Consider the following 17,247-nt stretch of genomic DNA (forward strand, 5'->3'; position numbering starts at 1 on the left):
TTGCATCCTGAAATCTGGGAGTCAGTAACTTTAACATCGTTCTAACAGAGGATTACTGAATACATCCGAATAAAAGTAGCTCTTTCATGCTACTCTCAGGGGAACCCGGGAAATCCTCTTGTGATTAAAATAATAGATTACATTAGGTAGAACTTCTTGTTTTTATAGGTGTGTGCAGAATCAAGACATTCGAAGCTATTCTTCACATGCTCTTGGTTTAGCTACAGGCAGCATCTTTCAGAAGAGTCACTCTACAAAGGATTAAAGTCATGCAAGTGAATCCACAACCCCAGAGCTGGATTGCAGGATCAGGACTCAAAGGAGGAGACACAAGACAGAGGACCAGCAACTTCTGAATTCTAATGAACATCTGTAACTCTCACGTGCACTATGTAGCGCACTAGAAAACAAGTGTTATTCCCTTTGCTCTATGTGTCTGTACGGCAGCTGGGAAGAGCGGACAGAGAGCATAACCAAACCTCTTACCGACATAGCCAGGAGTCCCACAGGCTGTGGACATCACATCTCCTTTACCCTCCATCTTTGACAATCCAAAGTCACTGATCATGATTTTTGACTCTTCATCCTGGCTGTAGTAAAGCAGATTCTCGGGCTACAAAGGAGAACAAGAAAAGTGGGTTTTGAATGTGTAAGTCCAGTAAAAACATCTGTTAGCCGATGTGTTGCATTTAATGCAATCCTTAGTTATATCATGCACTAATATAATTTGGTTCTCCTAAACCATGAAGAGTTGCTCTTACAACCTGTATGGAGATCCTCACCAGACTCCTGTATGACAACTCGTGGAAGAAGCTGACTTTCCTGGGATAGCAAACTTCTCCTTTGGCACCTCAAATCAGAACTAAGGCTCATCCCTTACTTGCGAGATGTATCTGACAACCTATCACTTCATAGTGAAAAACCGAAAGGATTCATTTGAAGGCAGATAAATATGGTAAATCTGGGTAGTGGAATGAAACATTTTTATACAGCATTTAAAAAAAGATAAAGGAAGGTATAAGGGTAGGTACTAGAGAAGTATCTGCTCCACTGGAAATAAACTGTTATGAGAGAGGAAATGCCTTTATAGTTAACAGACTTGCAGCAAGGATGTTTTAGCTAGAGCCAATTAGGAAAAAATGCTACAGCACTAAGCACAGCAACTTGTTTATGCTGAGAGAAAACAAGAATCACTCCACAAGGCCCTGTGACCTTATACCAGCATCAGGCGGGTTGGAGAGCCCAATCAACCTCCATTTGCTACAGCATGGTCCTCCATCCATGTGTTTTGAATGTGCTACTGCTACACAGCAAAGCTCTTGCTAGGTGCCCTGAGAGCACACTTCTTCCCCTGCTTAATATCTGGGCTAGCAAAAAGGTCCAGCATCTGCTGGCGCTAGTGGTAACAGGGTGCCATTGTGCTACCCAGGCCTTGGGATCTTCATCTACAACAGTGAAGGATATCAAATGTTTCAGCCCACCCCGGTGTATGCTTTTGCCCAGAAGCTGGTACAAACGCCCACGCGTGTGTAATGCACTTTGTCTATCAGCCCACTGTGTGCACCAGGAAACGGCGAGAAGCATCTGTGGCCACACAGTGTCAGCAGACTCCTCAGGACATACCCAGGCTTGAGTTTGTAAGGAGGAGCAACTGCAGTGCTGGCAGCACCAGCATTTGTCTTCCCTCCTCCATCGCCTGAACCTCCTGCAGTGGGGGAAGAGGGGGACGAAGAAGTGCTGGGGGGTAACGTCACATTCCCCTACTTTGGAGATTCCTGTTCAGCTTCAAGTGCAGCTTAAAGCACTTTATGTCCCCTCAGCCCCAGCATGAAGCCACGTAGTGATGGCTTTATCCATGGGACACAACAGCCATGAGAGGATCTACAAGCTGCATTTGCTACTGTGAGCCAGCTGGGACTGAGGCAAAAAGGGAAAATGATTCTGTTCATTAAAATAATCATGAAATTGTACCATTATGTTTCTTTCTTGTGATACCCCATAAGTTCAGTCCTTTAACTGGCCATTACAACACTGATGCTGTTTCCAGGCACTGTGTGATGCATCAGTTTTATGCCATGGCCTGCGCTGGGTTGGAGTTACTCCTGGTTTTTACTCGTGCATTTCTGATCTGCTGAGGCATTAGTAGAGCTGGTATTAAGGGAAAGACAATGATTCCCTAACGATTTCTGCTAACTCACCTCAGGCTCCCACTAATATTTAGTAAAGGCCAAGAAACCCACCCGTTTAAAACTTAAACTTGCTTAAAACCCATTTGAAAGAGCTCTGGTTCTTCAAGCTGGTTAATTCAAAAAGTGTTAACGAGGTGGCTCTGTACCAAGCAGAGCTGTTTGAGCCTTTCAGTCCTTTTGTACCTCCTGGACTTCCCTGGACTTTGTCTGCTGCCATCTTTTGTTATTTGCTGCTGCATTACTTAGATTAGAGACTTGGAGCACAGATCTGCTTTTCCCAAGTACAGCAAGTACTATTTTGGTATCTGAGTAACACATAATCACCATAAATAATTGTTATAGATGTTTTATGTGCTGCATTTTTACAGAGTGGATTCTTTCCCAGAGTTTAATTTTGGGGACCACAATCTGAAACTCACACTTATCTTGATATTTTGAGATCATAAAGAGCCTTATTATATCCCTATTTTTGCCACCATGGTATGTTTGCGCTAACAAAAATTCAGAGCAGGTGTTCCTCATATACCATATTTTATGAGTCATTTTAACAACTGATATGGTACTGGCAAAGACTTGCAAACAAAAGAAAGAAAAAGAGCTAGTTTTTGCCCCAAAAATACCAGTGGGAAGGTTGGTTTGATCTAAGTTCAGCACGTCCTTACATAAACTCTGGAAGTGATCTGTAGATGAATCCACTTCCCAATAGCCATATCTTGTATTTTAATATAGGAACTTTTGCATAAGATTAATCTGCTTCAAAGTGAGAGATACAGCCTTCCTCTAAATTATAAAGGAATATTAACAGCTTGTACAGTGGAGTATCTGAATTAAGAGGACTCGGACCTCCCTCCAAAATCGCTGGTGACAGAACGAAGCCTGAAGTTATTTCCTACAAACTTATGTTTGTATGTTAGTCATGTTAAAATACTAAACAATGCTTTCATACTGAAATGCGGTGGAACTTTAGATTGGGAAATTAATGGGAACTGAGGGCAACACATGAAGACTGTAGGGGATGGAAGGCTGTGCCTCCTCCCAGAAAACCCATTGTTTGGGAGTGTTAGGACTAAACTGCATGACACTGAGGAGGAAATGTTTGCAGACATCAGTATATATTTTCCTTCAGTGGATTAAAGGTTTTGCCTTAAAAATGTATCAAACCAATACTTTGAAAAATATATTTATACTTTCTATTACTCTACTCTGTTGAAGCAAAGGTCATAGGACACTCACTTCTGGCAGAGGTGAATGGGACTGAGGTAAGTCCCTTGCAGCAGTAAAGTGTGGAAAAGCTTGCAATCCCATGGGAAGGGCCCACACATAGCTAAAAGATTCACATCTGGAGCCAAAGAGCAGCAGAAGGAAATGGCTGTGTTGAGGTTGTCATGAAATAAGGTTGTATCCGCCTGTCTTGGGCACTGCTCCACCTTGGAGAACTCTGGTGCTGGTGGTTACACCAGCTCTATTTGGCCCCGCTGCATCACACTTTGGGAACAAGCCTGTCATTTACTATTTTACACCACACAGCATTTCATACCAGCGCTAATTTTGGAGGAGATTAAAAGCAAATAATTAGTATCTTTCATAACCACAATTTTTCACCCATCTTAAGGCATAGCAGCAAGGTCACTACAACCTTCACTAAGGGGAGTTGCCAAAAATTGCAAACATGCAGTTTAATATCAGATTGTATTAAAAGTACAATTAATTTAATAATACATTTAATTAAAAATGTATTTAAGAATAAAAAAAAAAGAAAAAACCCTCTTCTTTTTGCATCTTGGCTACATTAATGTTCATTATGCCTTTACATAATATGGCCCATTTAGCCAAATTCTGGTCTCTTTATATAGGGACAATGCAAGGCCACGGCATCAACATCCAGGGAAACTCCTGTCTGGAACATCTCTCCAAAACACAACCACAGGTTTTACTTCTTTTACTTTCTTCATTTCTGGCAGTAAACTTTGGTAGAATTAACTAGCTCAGGAACTGAACCCACTGCTTTCTTTTGACATTTGTGTCTTTTTCTAATGTCTTCTGATAATTTATCATTTAAGATACTAAAGATGTGCAGGTTTAGCTGTGTGTTATGAAATCCAAGCCTTTCTACTTATCTTAATGACAGTTTATCATGGATATTGGAAGGAAACAATACAGAAATAATGTTTTGGGGTGGTTTTTTTTTTAGCAGAAAAGCTGAGGTTTGGATGTGATAACACGGTACAGCTGCAAGGAAAATTATCTAAAAATCACATTGGCACACAACGTTCCTTAAAAGAATCCTTAGTGCTAAGTGTCTCCAAAAACACTGGTCCAAATACTAGGATAGGAAATCATTCAACTTTCCCCCACCATTTACTGTTACTAATTATTATTAAGTAAAAGTAAATATAGCACAGCAAATCTTTGAGATACTTTACAGCAGTAGACACTGACATTCCAGCTGAGATGAGTTTCCTGCCTTAATGTAACATTCCAGGTCTTAATGAATGACTTTTTCCCCACATCGTAAGTGTGAAACTCCCATTGTAACAGCACGGATGCAAAGTCCTCATTAAAGCCAATTATATGGGAAGACTTCAGAGCATCCCTCTTATGGTAAAACCTTACTGAAACTGTAAGAGGGCTGGCTCCCAGGGGAGGCTGGACTCACGTAATTATGCAGCCTTCATTAACACTGCCCAGAGGACTGAGTTGGGCTGCGGTTGTACCTTGAGGTCCCTGTGTACGATGCCCATTCGGTGCAGGTAGTAGACAGCATCCAAGACCTGCCGGATCAGGGTGCTGGCATCTTTCTCAGTGTAGAACCCTTTCTCGACGATGCGATCAAAAAGCTCTCCCCCAGACACCCTGGAAAACATGACGGGATGCAGAAGTGTGAGGATATGCTTTGTAATGGGCTTTCTACCTTGCTAATGGACGGTCAAGACCATTGCATTAGCCACAGGTAGTCTGAGCACACATCTGTCTGGAGCTCTGAGGGGGTCCTCCACTGTCCTAGGAAGCATTTGGGTTTGGTTTTCTCATAGTCCAAGGACTGGTAATGATATAATGGAAAATAAAATCCATTGCGCATCAGTGTGTGGTCAAAGACTCGCTAGCACTTGCAGAGGGTAATCACAGCTCTAGCCCAGCAAGAGCCAGGGGAGCAGCTGCTGGTTTCCACCCCAGTGAACTTCATATAGGCGGATATGGTCTGCCCTTCCCGCTGGTGCTGGCCCACTGAGGCTGTAAGGACCCTACTAGTATGACCCTTTGGGGTTCCCTCTTCACTCCACTGACCAAGGCTTGGGTTTTGCCCTGGAGGAATGATCCCGTTCTATGCTAGTTGCTGCCAGTACCTATAGAGTGTTAATTTATTAAAGGACTCCGTGTCTCTGGCAAGTTTAAATGCTCTCAGAGCCCCTCCACGCCCCACCCCGCTTTATTTGTATAAGTATATTCATTTATCAGCAGCCACAAACTCTTCAGGCAGAGCACGGCCTCTGCCTGGCATTGGTACCAGACAGTTATTGATGAGGGAGTGCAGATTATCAGTGCAATTAATCACCAGATGACACAGATGGGGAAAGGATTCCACAACTCAAAGAGGAAAGATAATAAAATCTTGATATCCCACTATTTAATGTCTGTGATATTGCACTTTCATCTGCCCTGCTAGAAATAACACGTTCTGAACCCTATCTTACATAAAGAATGGACACATTAAAACTCCCTGGAGGAGTATCTGAGGAAACAAAAGAGGAATGAAATATCTGAGTAATTGAAATAATAAAACTGTCAGCAAAAAACTGCTCTACTAGGGTAAATAAAAGATTTCCATTTTAACAAGGTAAACCTATTAAAAAACAAAATGTATGTGATATGTTTTTTCAGCAAGTTGCACCACTTAGCATATCATAAATAGCACAATAAACTTTCTTTAAAAACAAACCTAATAAAGGGAAAATAATAAATTATTACAGTCATTAACTACATATGGACTGGGAGCTTGCCATTATATGAACATTAGGTAATTCAGCCACTCCAAGCAATAATCAGCTTGAATAATGCCATGAAGTCACTTCCCAGGGAAGTTCGGAGCCTGAACGGGAGAGAAGGCTATTGCTGAAAATGAACACATTCAACTTCAAAAATGAGAAGCAACCCTGGCAGAAAAAAGTACCAACCAGATAATACTCCTATCAAGTGCTAGGCAAACAAACCAAATCGCTTGCTAAAATACTGGCATTAAACTGAAACTCTGCAGTAAAGGTGAAGTTCACCCAGGGTCTGAGGTCCACCCAGGAGAGCCCTGGCCATACCAGCAGCTCCGAGGCTTGCTGCTGGCAGAGAGAGACTGGAGCAGCAGTGTTGGGCTGACAGTGGGGCAAGGGAAAGCCCCTGGTACTGTACTGAACTGGAGAGCCTGTGACTCATGGCACAGCGGAGAAGGAGGCAAGCCAGGTAGCGGGTGCACCGGCAGAACTGCCATCACACAACAACCTGTGCCGAGGTGACACCCTGAACATTGCACAGAAAAACTTGAATTAAAACCCGCTTGCAATAGGAGTTGTATTTCTCATTTACATATATATATCTATGTATATAGACACATGTATATATACACAGGGTGCTGCTCCAAGACCCTCTCGGCCCTAGACCTTGTGCCCGACCCACAGCATGCCTTGCCAAGGGACAACGGGCACATGTCTGCCTCACCATTCATTGAAGGCAGATACAGTTTTATTGAATCTGGCTCTATTAGCTGACTGTCTTTTTATATTTCCCCTGCAGGCTTTTTTTTTTTTTTTCCCCTGTGGATTGATTGCATTGAAAATTGAGCCCACGCACTAATTAATATGACTGAATACAGCACACTTCTCCATGAAAATGCAGTGTGTGCTGTTCTGCAGTTTCATACAGTTACTTTTGTTACATTCAAGAGATAGACTGCTTTAGTAGATACTGATTTACATCACATGCTTTCCTGCACAAAGACTCTCTCCTTCGATGTTTGCAGAGTATACTTCCACAAAAACATTTCATTAAAATGACAAAATTTCTCTCCATGTCAGTTCACTCCCCATCCCCTTTAAGCCTCATTCTTTAATCAAAAGCTTTTTTTAGTAAAATTTAGTCCAGTGGATCTACTGTACCCAGGCTCAATCTGTTTATAATTTTATTTCAACACATGGAAAATATTTGCAACCTCTTAAACGATGCATTGCAAACCAGAGCTTAATCCAAGGACTCGGGAGGAACAGCCGGTAAGTTTGCAGCCACTTGCTTATTCAGTGTCAACAGCAACCCAGGTATGCGTAGAGAACCGAGGGACCCGTGCTCCTATTTATTTGTGTGGTGACTCTGTGTTACGGTACATGGGATTTGCATCACATGTTTGCACGCACCTATAGAGTCTCTCTGCTGTGGGCAAGAGTCATGGCTGGGGTTCACCCCCCATGGATGCTCTGCAACTCAGCACCCAAGGCCATGGCTACTTTCCATATGGAGCTTATGTCCATATGGCTTTTATCCTCCAAAATAGGGTTAACTCAAGCGTAATGTCATTGGGAATGCTGCTCCCTGTATGGTGCCCAAGGACTGCATAAGTCAATGCTGTTCAGCAGCAAACCAGCAAACCAGCTGTGGGAGAACATTTGAGCTCAAAACCCATGGTGGAGATGTGGCCTGTTGTCTAAGGCCAGTCTGGACCCAACCCCCTCCACCCTGCTGAGACAGGGCTTGGCATCCTGCTTTGAACAGACCTGGGCACTCACACAGCGCTACTGCAATTTGTTTGTTCCAGTCTTTATTATTCTGGGATTTATTTATTTATTTATTTATTTTAATGGCAGCTTTGCACTCCCTATGGCAATTCTGAGCTGTGCACAGGAGGCAGGGTTGAAACTGCAGGCAGTAAGAACAGAATTACATCTTTGTCTTCAAGAAATTTAAGACAAAATTCTCTGAGCAGAAGGAGAGAGTAGGAGGGATTGAGGGATTTCTCATTAGTGGAAGAGGACTGCTCCTGTCTTGCAGCTGGCACTGGCTCATGGAGCTGGACACACTGTCCCAAACAACATCACAAGGAACCTTTTTTCCCCCTGCTGATTTCAATCTCAGTTCTCAGCAACAAAAAAGTCAAAAGGAGTAGCCAAGTGCAGTTACTTGGAAAGTGTTTAACCCTGGGAACAGCTCAAGTGTCATGCTGCGATCCAGAGTAGCATTAGCCCTTCCCTGGGGACTCAGAGCTGGGCAAAAACCAGCAAAACAGCTGCAGCTGCATCTTCTCCACGGATGCCTGCTGGGACCACCTGCAAGGCATGTGTGGCTCCATCCCTTGGTCCTTGCTTGGCCACTGAATAGTGGCTCTCCCCTCGTTCCCTGAGCAGCATGGGGAAAGCCCAGCACCTGGAGAAGGAGCTGAGCTGGGTGCTCACATCACACACGGACACCCCAGCACACGCCTTACCTGGCTCCAGGAATACAGGAAACAATTTCAAAACAATGTCCAGAAGATTCATTTAATTTAGAATGACAAAACCCCCAAAATCAGTCATAAATACAAATACTTTTCTACATCTTTTATCTGAGGCTATGTGCCTTTAGTACATATCACTGACTATCAACATAAGGAAGGCCAGAATAAACATTGTTTTCATTTTCTTATTGATGGAAACAGAGAAAGACAGAAACTCTGTCTTCACCAAACGAAACAGCCAGGATATGTAGCAATGTCCTCTTCCACAAGCCCTACCCTGCTAAGAATCACAGAAGCATTCAGGTTGGAAAACAACAAGACCAACCACTACCCCAGCACTAAACCATGTCCCCAAGTGCCACATCTACATGTTATTTAAACACCCCCAGGGTTGGTGATGCCACCCCCTCCCCGGGCAGCCTGTGCCAGGGCTCGGCCACCCTTTCCATGAAGGAATTTCCCCTCACACCCACCTAAACCTCCCCCGGCACAAGGTGAGGCCGGTTCCCCGTGCCCTGGCGCTTGTTCCCTGGGAGCAGAGACCGACCCCCCCTGCCTACAGCCCCTGCCAGGCAGCTGTAGGGAGCCACCAGGTGCCCCTGAGCCCCCCCTCTCCAGGCTGACCCCCCCAGCTCCCCCCGCCGCCCCCCCCCAGCCCCTGCCCCAGCCCCTGCCCCAGCCCCTGCCCGGCTCTGGACACGCTCCAGCCCCTCTGCGTCCCCCCTGCCCTGAGGGGCCCGACCCTGAGCCCAGGCCCCGAGGGGCGGCCGCACCGGTGCCCAGCACAGGGGGACGGGCACTGCCCCGGCCCTGCCGGCCACACCATTGTTGATGCAAGAAAGACGCATCGGCATCAAACCCTGGTTTGAAGAGGGGCAGTTGGACACAACTTGACCACATCAAAAAAGAGACATCATCAGCAGTTCCGATGGGGAAACACAGACTGCATTCTGGTTCCAGGGTTTCTTGACAGAAAAGCTTCTGGATCTAGTGTTTCATGAAGGAGTCTTCGGATATTGATGCAAAACTTTCAGAGGATGTAGCCTGGTGCTGGAGTTTGCAACATACCTCTACGGTTCTCTGGTCTGGGGTCAGCTATAGAAAGTTTTCCCAGCTCTACTGAAGATGAACAAGGAAACAGAGACAGATGATAAAACTAGAACTGGTGTCCTTTGTTACATTGTTAATAATTTATTTTCCTGATGGATCTAGGGATTTTGCCTCTTGCTTTTTCCCAATTCGGTGTTTAAATGTAGAGCCAAACTTCCAGCACAGGCTGCCACATGGAGTGTCTCAGTTTAGGACAGGTTTTGAAAAACTGTGAAAATGCCAGTGGTTTTGTGTACATGGATGAACCACCTTGTCATCTGGGCTCTGTGTGTGCACACTGTTGGCTGAACACCCTGCAGAGATGGTAAAAAAGGACCCTGAAAGGCCTCGCAACCCTCATTATAGACAAAGGAGAGGTCACACTAACTGTTCTAATAATTATGAAGGCTCTGTTCAAGGGTTGATGTCAGTCCTTGTCGCTACACAGTTTCTATATTTTTTCAGCATCTAATACAGACGAAACTTGGGGAAAACATTTCAGTATTAGTATTACACCTTTACTTTGTATTAACCCATTTCACCATCAAGTTCACCAGGCAAGAACCAAACTGACAGACAAAAAGAAAACAGCCCATGCTGCAGGTAAGGAGAAATGACATGATCAACCTTTTCCTGACGCAACCAATTCCTTTGCAGTGCCATCAGGAAAGGAGAACGTACAAAGTTTCAAAGAAACACTTCAATTAAAAATGAGTACCAAACAAAAACCCCCTCATAATTTAAGGCCCCTAAACTCATAAACAAAAACCAAGAGCCAAACTCTCTCTATTTCAGGTGTTTTTGCCAGCGGTGTGAAACCTACACCCACGTGTTGCAGGTCTCTCTGCCAGGTACCTGCCAGACCACCACTGCAGCGGGGCTGCATGGTGGGGGACATCCCTACATATGTCAGCCTTCAGGTAAATAAATACATGAATAAAATAATAAATAAATGCTGGAATTTAAAAAAATGGTAGTCATATATTGATATTAATGTGTTCATGTTACCCTTTCTTTCTCTTGCTGGTACCATCTGTGTGTACAGATACATCCTCTCATTTATTCACCCTGCATCCCCCACTATTATCAAGTGTAGGAACCTTTCTGTTTGTTTTAGGAGCTTGAAAAATAACACTTTGATTTTATGATCATAATTAAAAATAACATTGCTTTGACTTTTGCTATTTGGTACAACATTGATCTTTTCCTTTTCTGTCTCTTTTGGAATACAGGCTGGAATCGCTCTGGATTGTTTACTGTTTGACGGTTTAATTGCTTTTTATCAAAAGTCTTACGATAAACTCAGCAGTGGTGGAATTACACAAAGAATCTCATCAAAGCTGTTCAGAGTTTGTAGGCTTTTCCCTCCAGAAGCCTGTGAAGTTCACCTGATGCTTCACTGCAGTTCAAGTCATGAACTGACCTCCATCGGACAAGTCATCAAAGCACCACCATGTTGGGTTAGAAGAACCAGCATGGAAAGGCAGAGATGTCCCTAGGGACTCGCTAATACTGTTTAAACCTGCAGATTAGGGATGCCTGATGAAAACGTGGCTGATTTCAGAAATTTGGAGCAGGAGGCATCCCAGGACAGTATGAAAAATAAGTTAAATGTGCACATTACCCTACAGCTGTGAATGGCGTACTGATCAGAAGTTACACACTAGCGGTTTCCTACAATATAAATCAGAAAAAGCACATCACTCAGGGCTGGAGCATGAAGCTGGAAGTGTGAGGTGAGATAAGAAAGACTGAAGGGACCATGCCCGGGAAGTTCTGGCTTTGACTATTACTTTTCTCTAACGAAAGAATTCTTATTAATACAAATATTTCCATTTTTTAAATTTATTTTGTTTTTAATGGAGGCCTTTTCTGTTTGGTTTAAAACTTCCTCTGCATTGTGAAAATGCATGAGAACCAGAAAGCAAACCTGGCCAGCCCACTGCTCAAAAGGAAAGAGAAACTGGCTGCCCTTGTCTCATTGTTCAAACAATGTAACACATAAAATAAAAAAGAACATACAGATTAATAGATTTTAGACCCAGAAAGGAACAGTATGATTATTCAGTCTAACTTATTGCAAATATAAATATGTGAATAAAATTCTTTTGTGCTAATAATCTAAGGTGTTAATCAGACAGGGACAGATACTGCTATAGATATTCTGTACGTCCTACAGAGACTTGCCTTATTCAGTATACATCTCAGAAAACTGGACCTGCTTCTCATTTGCAGCATATCATAAAATATATATCTTGCACAGGGCAAGGACTTCTGTTGTTATCGTAGCTTTAAATCACCCAGCTTAAAATCTGATGGTAGCATAAACATATGCTCCAAGGTCACCAAAGAAAGGACGTGGGATTAGTTTTGGCTTATTTTTCTAGAATACAAGTGTTGTGGACAGGGTAGAGAGGGAAGGCTGGGTGGTAGCACTCTCTCCTTTGATAGTGCTGTTCAATGCAACGTTGCTGTGGGATTTATTCTGGGGAGGTGTGATGGTTCCTCAGCCCTTCATCACCACCGTGATGGTTGTTGCACCAGAGGGCTGCCTCCCATCTTGAGGGGTTGTTTTCAAAAGGTTTGGGCAAAAATGATGTGGTCATCTCTCAGAACCAAAAGAGGCAAACTAAAACTGTTTTTCTCCCTGTAGTTAAGAGTTTCATATGACATTTGCTGAGCAGCTGCAGTGAGGTTGTGCTTTGGAGAACAGACTTCTGTTTCCATTGGGACAAGACTATTAAGTCTCTGGATAGCTCAGCTCAGGGATGTAATGTAGTTTGGCAGTTAAAATCTTTGGAGACAATACTTTTCCTTCACAGATTCCTTACCACAGAGGTCTTTTGAGGTCCATGATTTTTTGAGGTTGTTGCTGTCTTGTTTTATTCAAAATTTTATTGCATATTCAAATATCCAACATTGTATTAAAAATTTCCCCTGGTTCCATCAGCTGTAAAAAGTGTGACAGCCCTAATAGCAACGAAATGACAAAGGACATCAGGTTTTTAAGTCTCTTGTAGCTAAACCTTAGTGACTGACAGTTTATGACAGCCCTTCAAATGCCAGCAGCCCACTTGCCTCCGTCTGTGCTTGTCCCCCCAGGCAGTGGTGTGCAGAGTAGACCTAGGACCTGCCAGCTACAGCAACACTCCCCCAGTGCTGCCATCACTATTTATAAGGTGCATACCTGCAGTAAAGCAACCTGCACTAATAACCCCACCACATAAACAAATCCTAAGGAATTCTGTAGAAAAGTTTCACATCTCTAGTGCTCTGCTGAGGCCTAGAAACACCATGATGGGCAGAAGACGGGCACATCTTTTTTCTACTCGTCTGAGAATTTATAGTTTGATTGGCACCTCCACAGGAGCCAAGGAATCATCTAGTATTAGCAGCTTGATCACAGTCAAGTGTGCTCCTTGCCATTTAAAAAAGTCCTAAGGAGAGTGGTGAGGCACCAGCAGAGGTTGCCCAGAGAGGTGGTAGATGCCCCATCCCTGGAAACATTCAAGGCCAGGTTGGACGGGGCTCTGAGCAACCTGGTCTAGTTGAAGATGTCCCTGCTCAATGCAGGGGGCTTGGGCTAGATAAGCTTTAAAGGTCCCTTCCAACCCTAAGTATTCTATGGTTCTATGATTCTATGATATATATGTTGGCTATTCAGCTTGTTTTTCTTCACGGCTTTGCATTAAATGAAAAGGGAAAGCTGAAGCTCAGCAATGGTGACTTTCACCTGTGCCCGTGTCAGCCAATGGTTTGATGTCACCGTGTGTGAGTCCACAAATACAATGGATTCACCACATGTTTCACTCTGAAAAAACACCAGCATTCAAAAAAAGTCATTAAAATTAGGCACTAAATAACTTGAAAGTTTAATTCTAAAGAAGCAATTACTCCCTGATTTATTCATTTCCTCATGTGAGATGTCTGTAAATCAGCCCAATCACTCTTGCTTATTGTGTATGTGTGTGTGTATATTTATATATGTGATTTTGTTGCCTCAACCTTTCTCACTTTGCTTCTAGAAAACAGAAGAGTAGAGCTCTGTAGGAAAACCAACACACAAAACACATTTTCCAGTATCTGAGGGCTGGAACAATGTATTTCCTAACTGCTGTCTTATTCCTCCAGCTCTCCATAAAATGAGTGGATGGTTAAAATCTGGAGGAGATTCCTCACCTGACAGCAATTTAAAAGCAGATCATGTTTCAGCACTAACAGGTTGGGTTTGTTTTCCTTTTGACTTGTTTTCCAATGGAAACCAACCTCTATGTTCTGCCAGCATTAACTAGGAAGAACAGACCTAAAAATAATGAGAACCAAGGTAACTGAAAACAGATACAATAAATTATGCAATGTATAGTAAACAATTATGAAATATAAGATTAATTCAGCACTAAGAATTGTCCTAAATATCAAAAAGGACCACAGAAAAATAAAGTTATTCTCAGCTAGAGCTTAAACAGCTCAGCTTTTCTGTGAATAACACTTAATAGAAATATGCTTTTGTGTGTATATTTCTTTTCTGAGCCTGATTTCCATATGCTTTCTCACAAGTAAGTTTGAAGGCAGATGTCATCATGGAAATAGCCAATATTAAGATAATACTGAGTAATACTCACCCCAGTGAAAAAAAGAGCTCTGAAGCTCCTTGTATCACCTGTATCTCACATAAATTATATATATATTTTTTTAAAGCTTTTCTACAGAATGCACAGCTTTGAGTTATCCCTCTGCCCTGGACAAACAGAACCAAGGAAAATTTATTGTGAACCAAAAAAGAGAAATGCAGTCCACTGGTGAAGATATGCTGTTGCAAAAATCAACCTGACAAGCACTTGGTAGGAGCAACACATGGGGAACTAAATAGTGAAACGAAACAGACCAACTCAACTCTAAATTATATAGGTATCTTCTTTTATCAAACTGTTACAACAACTATATATACATTTAAGAAGACATTAATGTGCTCTTCAACTTTATAGAAAGGGAAAAAACTTGCAGAGAATTGATAAAGAAAACCACAAAATTCTTATGGCTTATAATGAAGTATTCCTTAAGAGATCTGCAAGAAACTAAAATACACACAAGTAAAGCCCCATTTTATGTGGCGTGCAGAATTTTAGGTTATATAATATCTATAAAAATCAGGAAATAAATGTTGGAGTTATCAAGGACAGTTCCCTGACATGCTCTGTGGCATAAAAAAACAAGCAGAAGGTTTAGGAGAAAACTGAGTGCAAAGGAGAAAATAATTTATCCCCCTAAACACCCATGGTACACACGCACCTTTTTGGCAAAGTTCATCTCACCCAGTCTTGCAAGTCTACAGAATAAGCACCCATATGAGAGCTGCCACCCTCACCTCCTTCAGCCAATGCAAGGAAGGAAGCAATTCTAGGGTGTGATGCTGCTAAGGGCACACTTCAGGATGTGAGGAACAGAAACGTCCATTCCTGTGTTCTTACGGACAAACCCCACCTTGACGACCTTTACAGAAAGGAGTCCTGAAGAAAGTCCTTTGGCCAAAAGTATAACCAAACTTGGGAAAGTGCAGAGAAGAAAAGCAAGCAGGACCAGAGAGCTTCTCCATGAAAAGAGAGATCACATTTACAAAGAAAAGAGATGACAGAGGAGATATGGTAGCGCTCTACAAAATCATGAGAAGGATGGAGTATGGGAATAGGAAATATGAAGAATTATTTCACAGCGCAGATGAGAAATGGGGCTCCTAATGGAATTAGCAGGTGCTGGATGTAAGACAAAAGCCTTTGTCATCGGAGGAGCAATCCTGGAACAGATGAATCTTTGGTATGTCCCAATAAAACAGTGCTCATGTTCTTATGTTTGTGCTCATCAAATAAATTATTGAATTATTCACTCAACTCTGGTCTGAATGTGCATACCTACATTAAGGGAGTCTTTTGATTCCTTCACTTAAAATCAAATATGACAGATTCATAGATTTTAAAGCCATTATGATAATCCAATCTGACTCCAGACAAAACAAAGACTGTACAATTTTTGCCTCAGATCCATAGCTCCTGGCTGGACAAAAGACTATCATTTAGCACTGTAGCCAGACTTGACTTAGAAGATACCACTAATCCCTTCTCTGCTTTGTCCAGTGGTTAATTACACACACATTACTAATTACGTTGAGTTTTTTTCCAATGATAATTTCTCATGTCCTGTCATTGGATCCCTTTCACACTGACTGCAGACTCTTTAGCTATATTTAAGCAACCTTACTATTTTTAGGTTTCAGTAACTTCATTTTTCCTGCTTCTATCTGATGTTTCTCCCCAAAACAAAAGCAACATTCAACAGCTACTTTCACAACCTCTGTGAAGAGCTAGCTAGAAGCTGAATGCATATACAGCGATGCTCATTTCCAGTTCTCCATTTCGAAACTTAAATTTGATGTTAAGCATATTCACTTATATCTGCATCCATAATGATCTGGCCATTCCTGTACAGGATATGGTCCAGTACTAAGTATCTGTATTTCAATATCAAATCAAATATAGTCTAAAGAAAATGTAGAGTCTCTAATTACTAGTCTCTTCTGAACATCATTCATTCACCCTACTACACCTCATGATGTTCTATCTCACTGCTGTTCGGTCAAGATATCCCCATTTTCCACAGCAGAGAGTGAATTTCTCCAATTCTGAGTGGTGTAGAGAGACATCAAATGGAATTCTTACAGCTCAGGTGCAGTCTCAGCTAAATAACAGTTATGTGACTGTTTGGAGCAATATTATATATTTAGCCAGTAAATTCAGTTTCAACTGGGGCTGCAAGGGCACTTAGAATGTCATCGCAAGAACCAGGAGGAACAGATATCGAATCTGGAAACCTCAGGATTGTACGCAAGTTGATTAATCTCTTGCCCAGTCACCTCTAAAGAGGGACAGGGGACACAGGCCGTGGTCAGTGAGGATGAGCAGCATGCGCAACCACATCAAAGCTGTTAAAAGTAGTTTATGGCAAACACACTGGTCTAAATCCTGCTGCTCCAATCCCACTGTAGTCCATGATACTGAGCACACCTTGCTGTGTGAAAATCCCACCTGAGATTTTCCTCTTGCCTACCCTATTAATTGCAATTTTTCACATTACCCATTCTTTTCCAGCTCTGTGCATAAAGCCTGTGAGTGGACGTGATTCATGATGCTGCTTGCACATCACTGACAGGCCAGGAACAGCACTTGCAACTACAGCTTTGTGTTTATTTGCAGATCGTCAGCTGCCTTCTCCCATTAGCAACAGCTAATTTCCAAGCTGGCCCTTTGCACAGATAAGGCACAGCAGGGACCAGGAGGACCGGCTGATTTATTGTGGCTTGGCTGGAGGATGGGCGCACGGATATTCTCTCACGGCCTCAAGGGAAGATTTATGATGTACAAAAGAGGCAGTTTCTGGAGGGAAAAAAAAAAAAAAAGAAAAGAAAGAAAGAAAAAAAAAAAGAAAAAAGCATCTGGTCCTAATTCTTGATAT

At 42.5% G+C, this 17,247-nt stretch overlaps 1 protein-coding gene across 4 annotated transcripts in view; it reads right to left on the reverse strand.

The window, feature by feature from the left end:
• The window catches only part of CAMK1D (calcium/calmodulin dependent protein kinase ID), a 230,379-nt gene that overhangs the window by 43,020 nt on the left and 170,112 nt on the right, over nucleotides 1-17,247 (reverse strand). For all 4 annotated transcript variants that reach the window (XM_037389136.1, XM_037389135.1, XM_037389134.1 and 1 more), the window contains 2 exons: nucleotides 4,904-5,042; nucleotides 487-613 (listed from right to left, as the gene is read on the reverse strand). In XM_037389136.1, coding sequence (XP_037245033.1) covers nucleotides 487-613; nucleotides 4,904-5,042 — 266 coding nt within the window. The remainder of the gene's footprint in view (nucleotides 1-486; nucleotides 614-4,903; nucleotides 5,043-17,247) is intronic.

This window comes from Falco rusticolus, chromosome 5, assembly GCF_015220075.1.
Source record: "Falco rusticolus isolate bFalRus1 chromosome 5, bFalRus1.pri, whole genome shotgun sequence".
NCBI classification, from domain to species: domain Eukaryota; kingdom Metazoa; phylum Chordata; class Aves; order Falconiformes; family Falconidae; genus Falco; species Falco rusticolus.